The 21,771-nt window shown below is 44.3% G+C and overlaps 1 protein-coding gene across 1 annotated transcript in view; it reads left to right on the top strand.

Moving 5' to 3' along the window:
* Positions 1-21,427, top strand: part of LOC101670584 (ER degradation-enhancing alpha-mannosidase-like protein 2) — a 31,949-nt gene extending 10,522 nt beyond the window's left edge. Inside the window, exons 5-11 of the mRNA XM_004746564.3 lie at positions 1,216-1,341; positions 3,642-3,853; positions 5,775-5,916; positions 7,173-7,297; positions 15,937-16,081; positions 18,909-19,030; positions 20,869-21,427. Of these exons, the coding sequence (XP_004746621.1) occupies positions 1,216-1,341; positions 3,642-3,853; positions 5,775-5,916; positions 7,173-7,297; positions 15,937-16,081; positions 18,909-19,030; positions 20,869-21,369 (1,373 nt within the window). The 3' untranslated portion in view covers positions 21,370-21,427. The remainder of the gene's footprint in view (positions 1-1,215; positions 1,342-3,641; positions 3,854-5,774; positions 5,917-7,172; positions 7,298-15,936; positions 16,082-18,908; positions 19,031-20,868) is intronic.
* Positions 21,428-21,771: the final 344 nt, after the last annotated feature.

Genomic DNA, 21,771 nt, shown 5'->3' with positions numbered 1-21,771 from the left:
GTTTTCCTTAAAATATGCTGGGGGAGGTGGGTAGGGTTTATTTTGAATCCATCCTTATACAGGCTATATAATTCTTTCAGATCGCAACTTTGGGGAGTTTTTTTTTTTTTTTTTTAAGATTTCATTTATTTATATGATAGAGAGAGCAAGAGCCCAAGTAGGGGAAGGAGCAGGCAGAGAGAGAGGGAGAAGCAGGATCCTTGCTGAATGGGAGCCTGACTTGGGGCTCGATCCTAGGACCCTGGGATCATAACCTGAGCCAAAGGCAGATGCTTAATGACTGAGCCACCCAGGCACCCCTATGGTGGTATCTTTTATCAGACTTTCCACTTTCAGTACGTTCTGCCTTTGTTTCTTATTCCCGCCCTGACTGGAGGAAGGGGAAACTGAAGCTCAAGGTCACCAATTCTTTTCCAATGAGAGGGCCATTCAGGATATCTATTTAGTCATATTTCCAGATACAGAACACTTATGTCTTTTTATGTTTTATTTTTTAAGATTTGTTTATTTATTTATTTAGGGACACAGAGAGAATGAGAGAGAGAGCATAAGCAAGGGAAGCTGCAGGCACGCAGAGGTAGAGGGAGAAGCAGGCTCCCCAACAAGCAAGGAACCCAACATGGGGCTCGATCCCAGGACCCTGGGATCATGACCTGAGCCAAAGGCAGCCTTTTAACAGACTGAGCCACCCAGCCGCCCCATATTTATGTCTTTTTATAAGTCCTAAATATTGTGTCAGAAATTCAAACGGATGAATTAAATGCAATAAAGGTAATAACTACTCTGCCCCCACCATGCCCGTCCAGGTCTCGGGGGCAAGGGCAGGGATTGGGAGACAGAGTAACCAAGTGAAATGAGCATGGTTTTTGGAGTGAGACAGACCTGGCCCTACCATTTGCTAGATAATGACCCAGGGCATGTCACATTACCTCTCTGAACCTCAATATCTTCACTTAAAGAGGGGACAGTAGTACCTAGGGCTTGGTATACAATAGGGATTAAAAATAAGTGATAGTCATTGTTTGGGGGATCCACCCACAAAGAGCAAAAAACTGTAAGCTTACCAGTGTACCAGTATGTGGGATTAAGGGATTCTTTCACTAGGTGGCTCTAGGCCCTTCCCGGCAGCCACCCAACAGAGCATGTAGGTTTCATTTACGCAAGGGAAAGACTGGTCTTTGGGACTCTGACACTTGTATTTCGTGCTCTCTGTAGTGGTAGGAGGACTTCTGTCGGCTCACCTGTTGTCGAAGAAGGCTGGGGTGGAAGTGGAGGCTGGCTGGCCCTGCTCTGGGCCTCTCCTGAGGATGGCTGAAGAGGCGGCCCGAAAACTCCTCCCAGGTAAGACATGGGGTACAGGAAGTCCAGTAGGTCCTGCTACTTTTGCTGGAGACCAGGGTGGTGATGCTGAGTTATTTTCTGCTGTTTCTCACCCAAACCCTTGCTGTCTCTGCCTCTGGACCCCCACCATGGAAATCAGCAGAGTTCTGGGCATTTTAAGGGCCTGCTGGGACCCTGGCCCAGGACAGATGAGCTGACCTCATGACTCTTCACAGGGTGGCACTGAAAGCCAGCCTGGTGGGTGGAAGGCTCTCTTACTTGAGCGAGCCCTTTGGCCTCCTCCCTGCCCCACACTCTCCTGGAATAAAGGGATTCCAGAGAAGAGCCTCGATCAGTACATTAGGAGCCCCTGGTTCTGGACTAGCCAATGTCTTGACCAAGCCACTCTTCTCTCCCTGGTTCAGTTTCCTTGTCTCTCAAAAGGGAATCATAATCCCTGCTTGCTTGCCGCATTGGCTTTTTGAGAGGCTGAAAACGAGGTCAGAAAGAAGAAAGTGCTTGGAGAACCGCTGAAAATACCACTGAAACACAGGGGACTTGTTTGTAGCTCAGCTGTGTCCGGGGCTGCGGGCCAAGCCTCGGTGTATTTGCCTGGCGGTGCAGTAGCCGAGCATGGCCGCACGAGCTGGACACTGTGTTCTCTTCGGGGCGTGGTGGGGACTCTGGGGCTGTTCACACCCAAACACATCACCCGAGGCGTTCACCAACCTCTTGGCCACCACAGTTCTCCCTTTCTGGAGAAGAGCAGAGGAAAGTGAGGGAGCTGGTTCAGATGCACTCATGGCTTACGGCTCGTAGCCTCAGTGTCTCCTTAAAAACATCATATCCTGTGTGAGTCATGGGTACGGCACACTGCTCGGTTGCTTCCCCCTCCTTTCTTTTTCGGTCATTAAAAACCAGTTTGTATTGAGAAATACACAGGCTGGAAAGTCCATATTGGAGCAAGCCCCCACCGATCTGCCATTCAGGTGAAGAGAGGATTTTGTCACCCCCCCCCCCACCTTTTGAAAACTGCCTGACTTTTCTGAACTACTTCTTTGCGCCCCGAGGTTGTGACTTCCGTTCTCCTCACTTGCCACTTGGGCCTGCCACACACAAGTCTGCCACTCATCATGAAGTCGCTGGGCCTTGCGGTTCTTGGAAGTTTTGATAACTTTGTTCACAGTTCAGTGACGCACGGGCTGCTCTGGGGTTATTTGACCTTTGGCCTAGAGAGGAAATCTCTGCCGCTGGCTATTTATCTAGCTCCTTGCCCTGAATCAGAAGACACAGGGGTGGGAGGGGCAGAGCGTAACAGAGTGGGCACGAGGTGGGCATTCTCATCCCAGCTCTGTTTGGCTCCCTCTCTATGACCTTTGAGTCACATCCTTACAGACATGACTTTTCCTATCTATAAATTGAGGGTTGAACCACATCAGTAGTTAAGCAATTTATATCCTTTTTAAAAAATTGTAATAGTTTACCCCCTAAACTGTTTAAAGCAGGGATCTCAAACTGCCTCCTCTGGGACTGCTTCGGGTCTGCAGGTAGGTTTCATTTGGTCATACTGTGTCTGGAAAAGCATATGAGGGGAATCGGACAAAGGTGGTCAAAGATACCAGCTTCCAGTTATCCATAAGTGCTGAGGCTCTCATGTACAACGCGATGACCATAGCTCACACTGCTATACGATATGTTTGAAAGTTGCTAAGAGAGTAGAACCTAAAAGCTCTCATCGTAAGGGAAAAAAACCAATGTTTTCTTTTTGTATCTGTATGAGTCGGTGGATGTTAACTTTCTGCGTTCATCCTCTCACCGTATAGGTAAGTCAGGTGTTTGTGCTGTACGTCAGTTGTATCTCAATAAACTCAAAAAGAGAGAAGCATGTGAAGGGCTTCTCATGGCACATGCTCTTTAGGATGCCACAAGCCCAGCTGCTTCCTGTGGCTTAAACCCTACATTCCTCCCACTACGTTTCCTGCCTGCCTCTGAAGGCATCATGTAAAATACTTAAAAATGGAGCTGCTCTAGCCAGAGTAGGCCTACCTGGACATGGCAGCCTGGAGCACAGCCTGCTGCTTTCCTCCTCATCATGGGCAAAAGCCCGACGGCCCCACTGATCATTGCTTGACAGCATCTGGGTTAGGTGGTCACCAAGGGCCTGTAGTCATGACCTCTATCCCTCTCTGTCTTCATCTCTTAACAGATCACCCAGGAGATAGAGAGGGAAGTGCCAGCTGAGGCCTCGGGTTTGGGCCTGTGTGTTGAACCATCCCTATGTCCCCACTCCTGTCTGAGATCATTATTTTGTGATTATTCAGCATTTCAGACCCCCACTGGAATGCCGTATGGAACGGTGAACCTGCTTCATGGTGTGAACCCGGGAGAAACCCCTGTCACCTGTACGGCAGGCATTGGGACCTTCATTGTGGAATTTGCCACCCTGAGCAGCCTCACTGGTGACCCCGTGTTTGAAGATGTGGCCAGAGTGGCCCTCATGCGCCTCTGGGAGAGCCGGTCGGATATTGGGCTGGTAGGTCGGCTGCCACCCTTTCTGTCTGAGTCAAGTTGGCCACCGTAGCCCCTGCTTATAAGACTCGAGCAGTAAGTTGCAGCCCAACCAAGGGAAACTTAGGGTGACCTCAGCAGTGACCCAGGACTTCGCATCAGGACACTGAAAGTTAAGCAAGCCTCCAGTTCAAGTTTTGGCACGGGGGAAGAGGGCACAAGAGAGCACACCCTCTCTCAGGGAGGGGGCCCTGTTGAGGTTTGACGCCTTGAGCTTCTTGATTTTTAGTAAGTGTGTCATACGCTTCTTGCCCATGACTCGCATGGTGACGTTGGATGGCCAGAGATGTTGAATGGTTAGCTGTTCTATGAAAAAAATAATTCCTAGTCAGTTAAGTTTGGGGAATACTACATAGACCGTTAACCCTTGAGTTTTGAACTGCATGGGTCCACTTAGACAGATTTTTTTTACAATGCAGTACTATAAAACATATTTTCTCTTCTATATGATCTTTTTTATTTTATTTTTTATCTTTTTTTTTTTTCTATATGATCTTCTTAATAACACTCCCTTTCTTTTCTCTAGCTTACTTTGTTGTAAGAATATAATACATAGGGGCACCTGGGTGGCTCAGTGGGTTGAAGCCTCTGCCTTCGACTCGGATCATGGTTCCAGGGTCCTGGGATCAAGCCCTGTGTCGGGCTCTCTGGTCGGCGGGGAGCCTGCCTCCCTCTCTCTCTCTACCTGTTTCTCTGCCTGCTTGTGATCTCTGTCAAATAAATAAATAAAATCTTAAAAAAAATACATTTAAAAAAAGAATACAGTACATAATACATATACGAAGTTATGTGTTAATTGACTATTTATGTTATCAGTAAAGCTTCCACTCGAGATCAGGCTATTAGTGGTTAGGTTTTGACAGTCAGGAGTTAATATACAGATTTTCGACTATATGGGGCTCAGCACCCCACCCCCTACATTGTTCAGGGGCCAACTGTAGTGTCTTTTTTTTTTTGAGACTCATAATGAACATGAATAGGTTAAAGGTTATGAAATCCTATGGTAAGTAAATCTATTTAACTTGGCTTAACTCACTATTTTCCAAATTTATTTGACCCCAGAGCTTCCCTTTCTTCTCTAATATCTGTGAACCCATGGAGATTGAACACACTTTGAGCCAGATGATCTCTAAGGCTGGTTTCAGCTCTTAAATCAGATAATCTGGTGAAACTAACAGTAATTGAGCCAAAGCTATCCAGGAAATAACACTAGATTTAGTCAGAATTGGGCTTGATCCCTGGCCTTGCTACACTGAAACTTTGCAACCCTGGACGAGTCACTCAACCTCTCTGATCCTTAGTTACTAGAGCAGTAATGCTGATGTACTAATATACTTTTGGTGAGTCATTATGACTTGGAAAGACTGAGTTGTCTGAAAGTGATTCAAGCAGGGACACATTTTATGCAAGTCTGGTTCTAAGCTTGAAAAGTGAAACTTGTATGAGGAATCCTTGAAAATCCCTTAAGAAGATGCCACTGTGGAGACCTACAGTAACTCCGTTAGTAGGTCCAACACCAGCAGGTTTTTCTCCAGCCCTGGAACACCACAGTGGAGTTTAAATCCTCTCAGCCCCTACCATGGCCTGCCTTCTGACAGTGTCTCTCCCACGGGCCTTCTCTGTTGCCCAGGGTCTGCTCTGTTTGCCTTCAGATGGAAGTTCCAGAACTTAAAACTACATGGAGCAGTTCCCCAAATCAGAGACAGATACCAATAGGAGTCTGTGGCCTCCCAACCCCATACCCCGATAGCCTGCGTGTCTTCTGAGAGTATCAGGCCGCCTGCCTTGCCTCTGACTGGCCAGTCATGGGTATGGGGAGATCCGTGTTTGGTCTCGAGCCCTCCCTGGAGACTATGTGTGTGTGTGTGTGTCTTCTTTCCTCCCAGGTTGGCAACCATATCGATGTGCTCACTGGAAAGTGGGTGGCCCAGGACTCCGGCATCGGGGCTGGCGTGGACTCCTACTTCGAGTACCTGGTGAAAGGAGCCATTTTGCTTCAGGATAAGAAACTCATGGCCATGTTCCTAGGTAAAAAGCGTGGGGTAGGGAGGCTTTTGTCGTGATTTTTCCCATCAACAAGTGATTTACTTAGAAATTTCCCCTTGCTCCCAAGTGCTGACAGCATCTGTTCTGAGTACCTGAGTCTGCATTCAGAGCCAGGATGGACTGAACATTGCCCCCTTAGTGCCCGCTGTAGCTCTTCAGGCCTTCCTGCAAGATCCCAGTGAACTGTGCTCTGTTCTCTGTGTGTGGCCCTGGGTTTCTTATTTGCTGACCATTGTACATGGGTTCTCTTTGTCTAGAACACCTTTTTTTCCTGTTTTCATGTGTCCAAATTCCGTTCACCCTCTAAGGCCCAGCTGCAGTGACACCTTGCCCATGAAGCAGCTTGATCCCTCCTTAGAACTAAGGGCCTTCAGTACCTTTGTAGAGTCAGCTTTCGTCCACAGCTAACAGTTGAGTGCTGGGTCTATGCCGTATTCATCTTTCTGTCCCCCACGGTGCTTTGCGTGAGGTAGGTGGTTGATTAATGCCTGTGGAATAAAAGCGTTTTATCCTCTAGGCCCTTGGACACTAATAATAATGAAATTGAGGAATTGTTGAGCACCTAGTAATAGTTACTGTGAGGGCTACCATTCATTTATTCAGCAGATACTTAGTACCACTGATCTGTCTAGCGCCGTGCAAGCACCCAATGTGGACTATTTCATTTCATCCTTATGGCGCTATTTGAGATTGTCTTATTAATTTGCATATGTATTTGGTACTTCATTTGGATAATAATTTATTGTGCGTATATATTATGCACTATGTAGCATGGAGGATTCTGCCCTTCATGGATTTACAATCTAGAGAGAAGTGTAAGTTCAAGTTCCCACCAGAATGTAAGGGCCCCAGGGCCTGCCTTTTGTCTTGTTTGCTACCCTGTAGGTACCTGTACCTAGTAGATGCTCAGTGAATGTTGTTGAGTGAATGAATAACTGAACAGTCCCATGAGGTGTGTATCATTACTCTCCCCACTTTAGAGATAATGAAACTGAGGCTTAAGAAGGAAAACCTTACCCAAGGTCACAGCTAGCAAGTGGTAAAGCTAGAGCTGGAATTTGAGTCTGGAAGTTTGGCTCCAGAACTCATGCTCTTTTCTCTATGCCTTGTTGCTTCCTAGTCTGCTTTGAAGCTACACCATCATATGGTCTTCAAAAGTGTAAGTCCGTGCTTCTGGGGTCAAGACCTGCCTTTCATCTCTGTGATCACTGATATGTCTTATTGCATCTCCTCTGCAGAATATAACACAGCCATTCGGAATTACACCCGCTTCGATGACTGGTACCTGTGGGTACAGATGTACAAGGGGACTGTGTCCATGCCAGTCTTCCAGTCCCTAGAGGCCTACTGGCCTGGTCTTCAGGTAGGAATGATCAGAGAGGTGGATTTTGTTTTTCTGAAACTGACAAAGCAAGCTCATTCTTTTTTTTTTTTTGAACTTAATTCTGTTTTATTTTTTATTAACATATAATGTATTATTTGTTTCAGGGGTACAGTTCTGTGGTTCCTCAGTCTTACACAATGCAAAACATTTACTGTAGCACATACCCTCCCCAGTGTCCATCACCCAGCCACCCTACCCCTCCCACACCCCCTCTCTTCCAGCAACCCTCAGTTTGTTTCCTGAGATGAAGAGCCTTAAGAGACTCTTTTGTTTGTCTCCCTCTCAGGTTTCATTTTTTCCTCTCTTCCCCTACTATCCTCTGCTTTGTTTCTCAAATTCCACATACAAGTGAGATCATATGATAATTGTCTTTCTCTGATTGACTTATTTCGCTTAGCATAATACCCTCCAGTTCCATCCATGTTGTTGCAGATGGCAAGATTTCAGTTTTTGATGGCTGCATGATATTGCGTCATACATATACACCACATCTTCTTTATCCATTCATCTGCTGATGGACATCTAGGTTCTTTCCATAGTTTGGCTATTGTGGACATTGCTGCTGTAAACAGGGGGGTGCACGTGGCCCTTCAGGTCTCTACATTTGTGTTTTGGGGGTAAATACCCAGTAGTGTAATTGCTGGGTTGTAGGGTAGCTCTATTTTCAACTTTTTGAGGAACCTCCGTACTGTTTTCCAGAGTGGCTGCACCAGCTTGCATTCCCACCCACAGTGTAGGAGGGTTCCCTTTTCTCCGCATCCTCGCCAACATCTGTCATTTCCTGACTTGTTAATTTCAGCCTTTCTGACTGGTGTGAGGTGGTGTCTCATTATGGTTTTGATTTGTATTTCCCTGACGGTGAGTGATGTTGAACACTTTTCCATGTGTCTGTTCGCCATTTGGATGTCTTCTTTATAGAAATGTCTGTTTAGGTCTTCTGCCCATTTCTTGATAGGATTATTTGTTCTTTGGGTATTGAGTGTGATAAGTTCTTTATAGATTTTGTATACTAGCCCTTTGTCTGATATGTCATTTGCAAGTATCTTCTCCCATTCTGTCAGTTGTCTTTTGGTTTTGTTGACTGTTTCCTTTGCTGTGCAAAAGCTTTTGATCTTGATGAAGTCCCAATAGTTCATTTTTGTCCTTGCTTCCCTTGCCTTTGGTGATGTTTCTAGGAAGAAGTTGCTGTGGCTGAGGTTGAAGAGGTTGCTGCCTGTGTTCTCCTCAAGGATTTTGATGGATTCCTCTGTCACGTTTAGGTCTTTCATCCATTTTGAGTCTATTTTTGTGTGTGGTATAAGGAAATGGTCCAGTTTCATTCTTCTGCATGTGGCTGTCCAATTTTCCCAACACCATTTATTGAAGAGACTGTTTTTTTTCTTTCCTTTCTTTCTTTTTTTTTATATTTTATTTATTTGAGAGAGAGACAGTGAGAGAGAACATGAGCGAGGAGAAGGTCAGAGAGAGAAGCAGACTCCCCGTGTAGCTGGGAGCCCTATGCGGGACTCGATCCCGGGACTCCGGGATCATGACCTGAGCCAAAGGCAGTCGTCCAACCAATGAGCCACCCAGGCGTCCCGTGACTGTCTTTTTTCCATTGGACATTCTGTCCTGTGTTGTCAAAGATTAGTTGACCATAGAGTTGAGGGTCCATTTCTGGGCTCTCCATTCTGTTCCATTGATCTATGTGTCTGTTTTTGTGCCAGTGCCATGCTGTCTTGATGATGACAGCTTTGTAATAGAGCTTGAAGTCCGGAATTGTGATGCCACCAGCTTTGCTTTTCTTTTCAACATTCCTCTGGCTATTCAGGGTCTTTTTTGGTTCCATACAAATTTTAGGATTATTTGTTCCATTTCTGTGGGGAAAAAAGTTGATGATATTTTGATAGGGATTGCATTAAATGCATAGATTGCTCTAGGTAGCATAGACAATTTCACAATATTTGTTCTTCCAATCCATGAGCATGGAATGTTTTTCCATTTTTTTGTGTCTTCAATTTCTTTCATAAATGTTCTATAGTTTTCTGAATACCAATTTTTTGCCTCTCTGTTAGATTTATTCCTAGGTATCTTATGGTTTGGGGTACAATTGTAAATGGGATTGACTCCTTAATTTCTCTTTCTTCTGTCTTGTTGGTGTACAGAAATGCAACTGATTTCTGTGCATTGATTTTATATCCTGACACTTTGCTGAATTCCTATATGAGTTCTAGAAGTTTTGGGGTGCAGTCTTTTGGGTTTTCCACATAAAGTATCATCTGCAAAGAATGAGAGTTTGACTTCTTCTTTGCTGATTTGGATGTCTTTTATTTCTTTTTGTTGTCTGATTGCTGAGGCTAGGACTCCTACTACTATGATGAATAGCAGTGGGGATAGTGGACATCCCTGGTGTGTTCCTGGCCTTAGGGGAAAAGCTCTCAGTTTTTCCCCATTAAGAATGATATTTGCTGTGGGTTTTTCATAGATAGCTTTATGATATTGAGGTATGTACCCTTTATCCCTACACTCTGAAGAGTTTAATTAAGAAAGGATCAAAGCAGATTCATTCTGGTATAAGTCAAATGAGGTATTTTAGTTGCTTGAGTACTTGAGTTGGAGACAGAAGAGAGAGTTAGAGTGAATTAGACAGACTTGAGGCTCTGCCAAGCTGAATTTTCCAAAGGGAGCTTTAAGGTATCAGGAACTGAGCTTCCAGTGTGCTGTGAAATGTGATACCATTTAAAATGAAGTAGGAGGGGCGCCTGGATGGCTCAGTGGGTTAAGCCGCTGCCTTGGGCTCAGGTCATGATCTCAGGGTCCCGGGATCGAGTCTCGCATCGGGCTCTCTGCTCAGCAGGGAGCCTGCTTCCCTCTCTCTCTTTCTCTGCCTGCCTCTCTACCTGCTTGTGATCTCTTTCTGTCAAATAAATAAATAAAATCTTTAAAAAAAAATAAAATAAAATGAAGTAGGAAGTGTCTTTCCAGGCTGGCCAGTAACCGCCATTGGCAACAACTGTTTCTCCACTGGACAGTTCTGTCAAATCTCTTCATTCTTGACAGCGGGCCTGAGAAAAGACGTGAAAGCAGCTGGGGCTGCTCTCTGTGCCACCATTATTGTTTTCTATTACATGATCTGATGGAGTCACAGCTGGGAGGGTGGGATGTTGGAGCCCATCTAACAGGCCCCTATGTATACCACAATATTTTTACAAGCTCGTTTCTTTTTTTATTTTAAGAAAAGGTAATACATGTAGATGGTGGTAAATTTTAAAAGCACACAGAGGAATACAGTGGAAAGTAAATCTTGAGCACCCATCCCCAGACGCCCTCCCAAGTCCAGCTTGTATTACGTTTTGTGTATAGCTTTCTAGAAATCTATATGCATAAATGTATGCATAAATTATATTTACCTTTTTTCTTTACATAGATAGGAATATATTATGTACCTTTTCACTGAATATGTCTTGGGGATCATTCTTTATTGATACATATAGGTCAATTTTACTTTTTTTTAAGATTTTATTTATTAGAGAGAGTGATCACGAATAACAGGGAGGGGCAGAGGGAAAAGCAGACCCAGTGAGCAAGGAGCCCACTGCAGGGCTTGATCCCAGGACTCTGGGATCACGACCTGAGCCAAAGGCAGATGCTTAACCAACTGAGCCACCCAGGCGCCCCTTGATTTTACTTCTTTTTAACAGATGAATATATTCCATTAAATTGATAATTCTGCAATTCATGTACTAGTCCCCCATCATGTACTTTTAGCCAGCCTTCTTATTTTACAGATGGGGAAACAGGCTCAGAGAAAACTTGTTGACAATATTAAATATAGGTCCAACTTTTCTAAGGTATTCAAATTCTGTTGCTTGGATGCCCACTAAAAGAATTTTGAAGAATCGTGGAATCCCCTGCATGTTTTTAACCTTTTTCTCCTCAAATTCATATTTTCATTCTCCTCCTCCAACAAGATTTTATACTAATTGTTATATTTTATGCTAGATAAATTTTATTGAAACCCTCTTATATCTTTGTAATAAAATTTCTGTATACATAGAAATTTAAAATACTTTAGAATTTCCTCTGACCATAGGCTCTGAGTATTAAATTTGTTTTCTTCTTGACTTGGTTATCATTAGTATGTTAAATGAGTAAAGCAACATTAATAGCTTACATTTTTTGATGAATAATTATGAAACATAAAGGCAATTTAATCAGAAATACACTTTGTGAGATTTTGGGAGCTTTTTAATTTTTAAGTAGTTTGTATTTGTGCGTGAACAACACATATTGCTACAATGGGACATGGTTATGGATCAGAAGTTCTGTTCCTGTTTTCATCTTTTAGCAGTAAGTGCTGAGTAGCCTTATGCATATAAATAAGTAGATAGGAATGGAAAGAGTTTGATTATTGCAATGACATTCAGACCTTTTTTTTTTTTTTTTTGAACATCAGGGAGGGAGGAGGAGGGGCCAAGGGGGAGAGAGAATCTTAAGCAGGTTCCACACCCAGTGCAGAGCCCTTGGGGTTCCATCTCGTGACCTGAGCCAAAATCAAGAGTTGGACTTGTAACCAGCTGAGCCACCCAGGTGCCCATCATTCAGTTCTTTGTAATCATTGACTTAATAGACTGATCCATATAAAACTGCCAGTATTTCATTGTCTTACCTACAAAAATGGCAGTATTATTATATGGTTTGTTCTTTATATGATGAAAATAGTCATAATCTGTCATCAGAAATCATTTTTAATGATTCCTCTGCTGACAACTTGACCAGATCCTCTTCCAGTTTTTTGAAGGCAGAGTATTGGAAACCATCTGATACACAAAAGAATTTGTTACATGGTGGTTAGAGTCATTTCATTTTTTCAACACCTGCACCAGTTTTGTTTTTTTTTTAAGATTTTATTTATTTATTTGACAGAGAGAGAGAGAGAGAGACAAGCAGGGGGAGTGGGAGAGGGAGAAGCAGGCTTCCCACTGAGCCTTCCCACAGGGAGCCTCCTGGGGGTGCTTGATCCCAAGACCCTGGGATCATGACCTGAACTGAAGGCAGACACTTAACAACTGAGCCACTCAGGTGCCCTCTACACCAGTATTTTAAATTTAACCTAATTTGGTGCTCAGGAAGTCTTTATTCCCCAGGACAGTGTTCCACAGAATGGGTAGAGATTGCTGGTCGGTACCCTTTGGAGAAGGTAAAATGGCAGAAGGATAGCTGTGAAGGAAACAGTGATAATAGATAGCCTGCCTTTGTGTTATAAGCATCTTTTCAGGCAGATCCATTTTAGGAAAGTAGACGATCTAGAACTCTATTGCCTTAAAACTATTTGTGACTACATTCCTCTTGGGAAACCTGCTTGTCCAATCCAGCTGTATCACTGATCACACCCTTTGACCCTGCCAAATTCCATTTCTCTGCCTGCTCCCCAAGAAAGTAATTCAAGAGGGAAAGATGCATCACGTATACAGATATTCCTAGCAACAAAGTTCATGACAAAGAAAACCTAGAAGTGATCCAAATACCCACTAATGGAAGGGCAAATGAATAATTACGTTAAAAAAAAAACTTTTTAAAGATTTATTTATTTGAGAGAGAATGAGAGAGAGCAAAAGCGATTGAGCATGAGAAGGGGGAGGGTCAGAGGGAGAAGCAGACTCCCTGCCAAGCAGGGAGCCCAATGTGGGACTTGATTCCGGGACTCCAGGATCATGACCCCAGCTGAAGGCAGTTGCTCAACCAACTGAGCCACCCAGGTGCCCCTGAATAATTACATTTTAATGGAATGGGTCATTATACAGCTTTAAGAAACTAATATGTAAACTCCCATGTTACATGAAGAGGTAGCGACAAGAATCAAGAAAATGTGAAGGAATGAAACATACTGTTGGACTATAGTGAGAAATTAGGAGTGATAATTAAATTTTTTAAAAATTCTCTAAGTAGATTTAACAATAACAAAATACACACAAAGGCATTATGTTATGTGTAAACTGATTATAATTTTAGAATTTTGGTTTTGGTACGTTATGAAATAGAAGACAAAAATGTAAACAGCTTCTACTATGGAGGTGATTACATTTTTATTCCTGTATGTTTTTAAAAAAATTTCTATAACTCTGAATAGAATATAAATTAGGAAGGTAGATATCAAAACTATGTTATCTGTGTGGTAAGGTTAAGAGTGACTTTTTTTATACCTTTATTTTTCAAATTTCCTAAAATAAAAATTAAGAAAATAAAAGAGAGGGTGTGATAAGGAAGGAAAGCGTTTCATCTCCTTTGGTGTGGTACTTTTTCCTGGCTTGACCAGGGGTCATGGGTTCATTCTCTGTGAGATTATAAAAACACTAATAACTGACATTTATTGAACATCTTGTCAGTGCCTTGTTGTGTGACTGACACACAGAGGTGATAAATATTTATAAGAGAATGATTTCTGTGTCAGACACTTGACACAGAATGATCACAGCACACTGAAGTAAATGTTGCTTTCTAGATGAAGAAAGGAGGCTTAGATACGTCCAATTTGTTCATTCATTTATTCAACAAATATCCGAATGCCTGCTGCATTCCAGGCACTGCCCTTGTTCGGGTTATAGAGTGTGAGGCACAAAAGAAAAAATTGAGCGGACAAATGCATAAAATAGTCCGTTGCAATGAAGGACACAAAGCGAAAGTCTGAGAGAAAATGTTGGAGGGGGACCTAAACTTGAGGGAGTAAGGCCTCTCAGAGATGTGATGCTAAAGCTGGTATTTCAGGAATCAGAGATAGGGGATGATGTTCCAAGCAGAGAAACATCATGTGTGAAGGTCCTGAGACAGGAAAGAGTTGGCTGTTTACCAGAAACAAAAGCAATTTGGCCACAGTCCAGGGGAGGGAAAGATCAGTCAGTGGAAGTCAGCAGCGCGCAGGTCATGCAAGGCCTTGAGGGCTGTGGGGAGGTATCTGGACTTTATGCTGAACCCCTGAGAAGCCCTGAGGTCTGGTGTTTGTAGGAAGGCAGTTACTCTGCCTGTATGGGGAGAGAGCACTGGAGAGGGGCATGGAGACAAGTGGTGGGAGACGTGAGAGGGCTGTGGAAGGGATCCCGGTGTGAGATGCTGGTGACCAGATGGGGCGGCGGTGCTGGAGGTACAGAGAGACAGACGGTGATGGTTTAGAATGGAATGGACAGGAGTTGCTGACGGAATGGATATGGGGGGAGGGGAAGGGAGGAGTCGAGGATGGCCACGATTTGCTAAGTGCCGTGTGCTAAGAAGGGAGAGGTGACAGTAAGGAGGCAACTTTGTGGGAAAGTGAGGGAACCGAGAGCTTTCTTGGGGAAATGTTAAGTTTGCCCTATCCACGAGGCACCCACAGGAGATGTCAAGAATGTCAGGTCAAAAAGCTGTTTCCTGGGCGCCTGGGTGGCTCAGTGGGTTAAGCCACTGCCTTCGGCTCGGGTCATGATCTCAGGGTCCTGGGATCGAGTCCCACATCGGGCTCTCTGCTCAGCAGGGAGCCTGCTCCCTCACCTCTCTCTCTGCCTGCCTCTCTGCCTACTTGTAATCTCTTTCTGTCAAATAAATAAATAAAATCTTTAAAAAAAAAAAAAAAAGCTGTTTCCTGGGGCACCTGGGTGGCTCAGTCAGTTCAGTGGCTACCTTTGGCTCAGGTCATGATCCCAAAGTCCTGGGATGGAGCCCTGCATTGGACTCCCTGCTCAGCAGAGAGCCTGCTTCTCTCTCTCTCCCTCTGCCTGCTGCTCTGCCTTCTTGTGCTCTCTCTCCCTCTATTAAATAAATAAAATAAAAATCTTAAAAAAAAAAAAAAGCTGTTTCCTTGCAAGCTCATGTTAGTATTACTAGCTGCTTAGCAACAGCTAATAAAATTACAAATGTGTATATTTTCGGACCCAGCAATCCTAATTCTGTCCTACAGGTAAACTTGGCATATGTTTGAGGTGACATATGTGCAAGGTTATTTACTACACTGTTGGTTGTTCTAGCAAAGAGCAAAACATTGGAACCAATCCAACTAGCTGTTAATAGAGAACTAGTTAAACTGTGGTCCAGGCAGTGGAGTACTACACAACTGTGTAGATAGGGGGAGGCAGCTTTTTATGCACATAGATGAAAAATTAATGAAAGTTGTTAAATGAATAAAAGCAAGTGCAGAACTGTATGTTTAAATAGTGATCTTTTATGTCAGGGAAAATAATAGAGTCTCACACATATTTATGTTTACAAATGAATACAGATTTGTTTGGGGTATGGGATAGGAGTGAGACTTAGTAAAATTAACCTTTTTCCTATTTTTAGAATTTTGAACCAGACAGCTGACTTACCTATTTAAAAACTGTAGTAGCCAGGGACTGAGCAGGGACTTTGAATACAACTTCTGTCCCTCACAGTAACTTTAATGTTTTTGTGTTTTGTATGGGAGAGATGAGGCTCAGAGAAGCTAAGTGTCTGGCCGAGGGCCAAACAATGAATAAATGGGTGACTTGGTTTGATTGCAGGCTTTTGTGGCTCTAAAGCCTTTATTGTCTCTTCCGGGAAGTTGTACGTGGGGTGTGGTATGTGAGTTCTTTTTTGTATGTGGGTTTTTATGCCTGGTGGCTGCTGGCTTGACAACCATTTTTGTCCTACAGAGCCTCATTGGGGACATTGACAATGCCATGAGGACCTTCCTCAACTACTACACTATATGGAAGCAGTTTGGGGGGCTCCCAGAATTCTACAACATTCCTCAGGGATACACAGTGGAGAAGCGAGAGGGCTACCCTCTTCGGCCAGGTAAGCAGGATCTCTGGCTCATCCCAACCCAAAAGCTCTGGTTCTCTAAATCCCAAACCCTCAGGTTTCTGTGAGGCTCCATGCCTCACAAGTGCTCACAAGCTAATTTTTTCCCATCTGATGCTTCCAGCAGCTCTGGGTGGTTTTCCTGGTAGGAATGACCTACCCATATATTTTTGGATAAAGAAACTGAAGCTTAGTGGGTTGAGCTGGCTTGCCCTAGACTAAGTGTATGAGGTGGGACTAGAACCCAGGCCTCTCAGCTAAATCTTAGGCTCCTTCAAACTTGAGCAAGTGAGGGCAAAGGGAAGAGCCAGGTTGTCTCCTTTTGAGTTCTTGCCATCGGGATTTCAGAAGTGTAGACAAACTTCCTAAATCACTGGGTCACGTGAGTTATGCTTCTATAATACAGAATGTTAGAATTCTGGAATGGACCTTAGGAACGAATCATCTTGTCCACCTCCCCATTTGCAGCTCAGAAATCAAGGCTCAGAGAAGGAAGGTATTCCACACTCGATAACTGTCTTAGAGTTCCTTTCCAGCCCTGAGCCTCTGATTCACTACAGGAAGGCTAAATCCTGCAAGGAGGAGAAGGGGAAGGGGGCCAGAGGAAGGAAGCTTAGTCAGCACACAGTCATCCCCCACCCCGAAGGGGCTTGCGTTCCCATTGTTACATTCTTCCCACCTTCCCACCTGAATGCCTTTGAGCTGCAGGACCGGCCCTCGCATGCCTCCTGCCCATTCTGCTCTCTTCTACTCCATCTCCTTCCTCCTGCTCAAGAGGTTGTTGTGGAAGTTGTGGAGGCGGAACACAAGAGGAAGTAAAACAGCAACTGCAAAGAGCAAATTAGTCACTTTGATTCCTCGAGTCTGCTGTTCTTGGTATTTCTTTTCTTTTCTTTTTTTTTTTTTGTTCTTGGTATTTCTAATGCATTTGTTCTCACAGCTTTTTCTTTTCTTTTTCCCTTTTCTTTTCTTTCCCGTTCTTGTTCGTTCTTTCTTTCTTTCTTTTTTTTTTTTTTTTAAAGAGAAGACTCTCAGAAGGTATCCTACCCAGTGATACCAGTAGATGAGATGAAGACAGTTTGGGGCTAAACATAGGAAGGAAGCTTGTGCATTCTCAGAGTTAGAGGGAACCCAAGAGGCCTTCTAACTGAGGTCCCCTGTCATTGCCCTGGCAAGTGGTTATCTGGTCTTTGTTCAGTTAGCACCAGTGACAGGGAGCTCACTACTTCCAGAGGCACCCTGTTCCATTTGCAGGAGGGGCTGGCCGGAAGGCCTCAATGGAAAGTAAGGCAGCACAGCCGGGAATCCAGTAATAGCCTTAGCTAGTCACCCTTCCTACCCTAAAACAATAGCGAATGGGAGATAAGGTAGTGCTTTTTCGTTAGATTGATGAGTGTCTTGTGCTCTGGTACATGCATCTGATCAGCAGCATGGTAGCATAGAACCTGGCCTAAGAGTCTGAGGGCCTTTACCTCCGCCTAAGTCCAAGTCTAGGCCTTGGGCTGTCACGCTGTTCTAGATAGTTGGTCAAAATAGAAGAAATTAAAACGATGACGATAGCCCATGTAGGCCTATGTATGAGAAAAAGAAAACAAAGTGGCTGGGCCCTGGGGACACTGAGCCAGCCCCTGCTAGCAGCAGGACAAGAGCCTTCCCTAGCTTTTCTTTCTTTGAACGCACACAGCATGTTCTCTTACCACTAGATGTGCCCCCACCTGTGCCTAGAATATGAGCATCAGATTAGCAATTGTCTAGAGACCCATGGGGAAAAGGAGGGAGGGGTGGGGAAGAACTGGGGGACAGGCAGAGGTCTTTTTTCCGAAAGTAAGAAATAGAGTTTGCAGTAATAAATCAAAAGGGAAAAAAGTGCTGACCAAGGCCCAGGAGGGAACAGGGAAGGCGATCAGGAGGAGAGGTTGGTCTAGGAAGGGGGGAGTTCTCTCCTCTCTGAGAAGAGATGGGGGAAGAAATAGAAAAGTCTGTTGGGCTGTACCTTCCGCCCACTGGGGTCACTCTGGAAGTCAAATCTTTCTTTTCTATACTAGCTCTATATCTGAAAGTAGTAAACACATCCTGGGTTTTCTTTTCTCCAGAATAAACTTCCTCATCACAATCAACTTCTGTTGCCCAATATTTATCTGAAAATGGGGCCCATGTCTGAATGTCCAATTCCGGTTGTGCATATAGAGTCAGACAAGACTATCGCCGTGTTCTGGGCCTGGTGAACTGGTGGCTCCTTCTTTGTTAGATTGAAGATTGCCTCTTGAATATCTTAACCTCATCTTTTTGTCCATCCCGTCTCCAAAGGGCCTCATAATGACAAAGGGCCTCATACTTTCAAGTTTTAGGTTTGGGTTAGGCTGTGAGTGACAGAAAGTAAGTAGTAGCTTAATTAAGATAGACATTTATTCTTCTCTCACTTCTGGCCTTATATGTCCCTCTATGGTGTCAGGGACCTTAGTCTCACACCTGGCTGCTGGGTGTACATGGCTATAGTTAAGGATGCTGTTACTAAGGAAGAAGGAGAGGACAGATAGTGGGAGACAGGGAGTAACCTTTGCCACCTCCCCATCCCAGAACCTAGCTGCCTCTCTCTCCCTTGGGATTGGAAGTCTGTGGTCAGTTTTAAGGCTGATCTCCACTTCAGGCTTTGGGTATATCGGCTCTGGAAATTCAGCACTGTGTGAGCTATCCCCTGTTCCTCCTGGTTGGGGCCCTGTGGACAAGGTATGGAGGGAAGGAGTCTCTCACTGCCTGAAATGGGCCCTGAGCCTTCCCTGCTCAGCCCCTGGATGAGAAGGGTCTGCTTTGGACTTTACAGAACTCATTGAGAGCGCAATGTACCTCTACCGTGCCACGGGGGACCCCACCCTCTTAGAACTCGGAAGAGATGCTGTGGAATCCATTGAAAAAATCAGCAAGGTGGAGTGTGGATTTGCAACAGTAAGTGTTTCCACGGGCCCAAGAGTTGAGAAATGTCTCCCTCTGCTGCTAACAAGCCTCTGGCATAGGAGCACTGAAGGGACCTTAGAGATATACATATGCCTTTATTTTACTGGGGCACATTTTGTAAAAAGTTTTGTGGAAAGGCCTGTAAGGTAGATTCTAGAAGGGAAATAGAGTCCCATGGCCTTATATTCAAATCTGGCGGTCCTTAATGAAATAGTCCAGTAGTTTCACAGATGTTTTCTGAATGTCTTTTATGTGCCAGGCACTATGCTAGACCGAGGGTTCTAGCAATGAACAAAGACCAGCCCCCCAGCAAATATTTTAGTAGGAAGAACAACAAACATGTAGTTGGGAGACGGAAAGAAGCCCAGTATGGCTGGAATGGAGTGAGCAAGGAGGGAAGAGGAAGAGGTAAATCCCAGAAGGAGGAAGCGGCTAGATGGTGTAGGGCTTTGGAAGAGGTGCTGGGGAGAGTTTGCATTTTGTTCTACTTAACAGGAGAAGCTGTCGTAGGACTGACAGCAGAGCAGGGACATGGTCTGACTTGTATTTTAGAAGGATCACTCTGGCTGCTCTGTGGAAAAGGAATTGAAAGGGTCAAGGGTAAGAGCCATGTCACATCCTTAGAGGACCTAAGCAGGCAAGCTATTAATAAACCATCATTACGGACATGTAAAAACCAGATGTGTAGGAAATTTGTCTGGAAGAAAATTCACCAAAAAGTACACAGAGGATTTTTAGGGTATGGGATTAAAAACAGACACCCCCCCCCAAAAAATCCTTCTTTTTTCAAAATTTTGTGCTGTGGTTATATTCTACAAGTAGAATATGAATATGTGTGTGTGTATATACATACATACATATATATATTTAATTTAAATATATAAATTTTTAATTTTATATAAATTTTTTAAAATTTAAAATTAAAAATTTAAATATATGTTTCTATTTAAGAGATATATTTATTTTAAAAGACCTATATATGTAGGGAGAAAATAAAGCAGTGGTATGATTTAGTGTCTAACGTATTGTATTTTGTGAAAAGCCAAAGTGGATGAGCCCAATGGGAACTTCTTAAAAATATTTGACTTATTTCCATGAAAATGAAAGCCCTCTGGAGGTCTTCCAAGGCAAATGATGGGAATAGGCGTCAGACTGTTTGGCCTTTGACAAATAATAATTCTCGGTACATCAAGTCCATATTTTAGTCACATTTTTTGGTGAAAAATAGATGTCCACCGAGAATTAGTTTAAGAAAATGTATCTCTAATTCTGAGACGCAACTATAAATGTAGGAAGTAAACTTACTCATCCATGACTGTGAACTTAGTATGAATTTTTCTTCTTACAGACTTCTAATTGGTTATGGCAGTAGCAAAAACTTGGCAACCACCTTAAGGCCCATCAAGGGAGATTAGCTAAGTAAATGACGCTGTATTTTTAGTGTCATTCAAGGGGATGAGTCGATCTGTATATGGTCACAACAAGGGTAGGATCAAGGGCAGTGCGGGTGTGCTTGCTAACGGAACAACCCGTTGGCTTGACCCGGTTGACCCGCGAGATCAAGGGAGAGAGCCCGAGCCAGACCCGGAGGACCGCTCAGGCCATGATCAGGACTTTGGTTTTGAGTCTTCATGAGGTGGGATGTCAATAGAGCGCTTTCACGGGAGGAGTGACCCCTAAGCCTTACCCTATAACTATACGTTAGGTTTCCAACCCACTGGGTTGGTGCTCAGCTGCTCCATAGCCAAGTGGAAATAGCTAATGGCTCCGCGGCCCCATCCGCTGTCCCCTGCCACTGTTCTGACTCGCTTCCCTCTTCCTCGTGGTAGATCAAAGATCTGCGAGACCACAAGCTGGACAACCGCATGGAGTCTTTCTTCCTGGCCGAGACCGTGAAATACCTCTACCTTCTGTTCGACCCGGCCAACTTCATCCACAACAACGGCTCCACCTTCGACGCGGTGATAACCCCCTACGGGGAGTGCATCCTAGGGGCCGGCGGTTACATCTTCAACACTGAAGCGCACCCCATCGACCCCGCCGCCCTGCACTGCTGCCGGAGGCTGAAGGAGGAGCAGTGGGAAGTAGAAGACTTGATGAGGGAATTCTACTCCCTCAAACGGAACAGGTCGAGATTTCAGAAAAAAACGATGAGCTCGGGGCCGTGGCAACCGCCAACACAGCCAGGCACAGTCTCCTCACCCGAGAGCCATGACCAGGCGAGGGAGAAGAAGCCTGCCAAGCCGAAAATCCCATTGCTCAGCTGCCCGAGTCAGCCCTTTACCTCCAAGTTGGCATTACTGGGACAGGTTTTCCTGGACTCCTCATAACCACTGGTTGATTTTTTCTTTTGTGTTTGAACTGTGACAATAAACCTGCTTTTGACAATCTTGTTTTTCTGTTTTTTTTTTTTTTCTTAAGGTTTTATTTATTTATTTGACAGAGAGAGAGATCACAAATAGGCAGAGAGGCAGGCAGAGAGAGAGGGAAGTAGGCTCCCTGCTGAGCAGAGAGCCAGATGTGAGGCTCCATCCCAGGACCCTGAGATCATGACCTGAGCCAAAGGCGGAGGCTTTAACCCACTGAGCCACCCAGGTGCCCCTTGTTTTTCTGTTTTACCTATCGGGTTGTCTTGGGAGATTTGGTTCAAAGAAAAGATCTCATGGCTAAAAAAAAACATTGTGAATCTCATTTCCTTTTCTCATACCATTGGAGAAACAGCTAAACCCAAA

The sequence above is a fragment of the Mustela putorius genome, unplaced genomic scaffold (assembly GCF_011764305.1).
Source record: "Mustela putorius furo isolate JIRA1106 unplaced genomic scaffold, ASM1176430v1.1 tig00000743_pilon_pilon_pilon, whole genome shotgun sequence".
Taxonomy (NCBI): domain Eukaryota; kingdom Metazoa; phylum Chordata; class Mammalia; order Carnivora; family Mustelidae; genus Mustela; species Mustela putorius.
The sequence above is the reverse complement of the archived record's forward strand: the minus strand, read 5'-3'. Positions and strand labels throughout refer to the sequence as shown.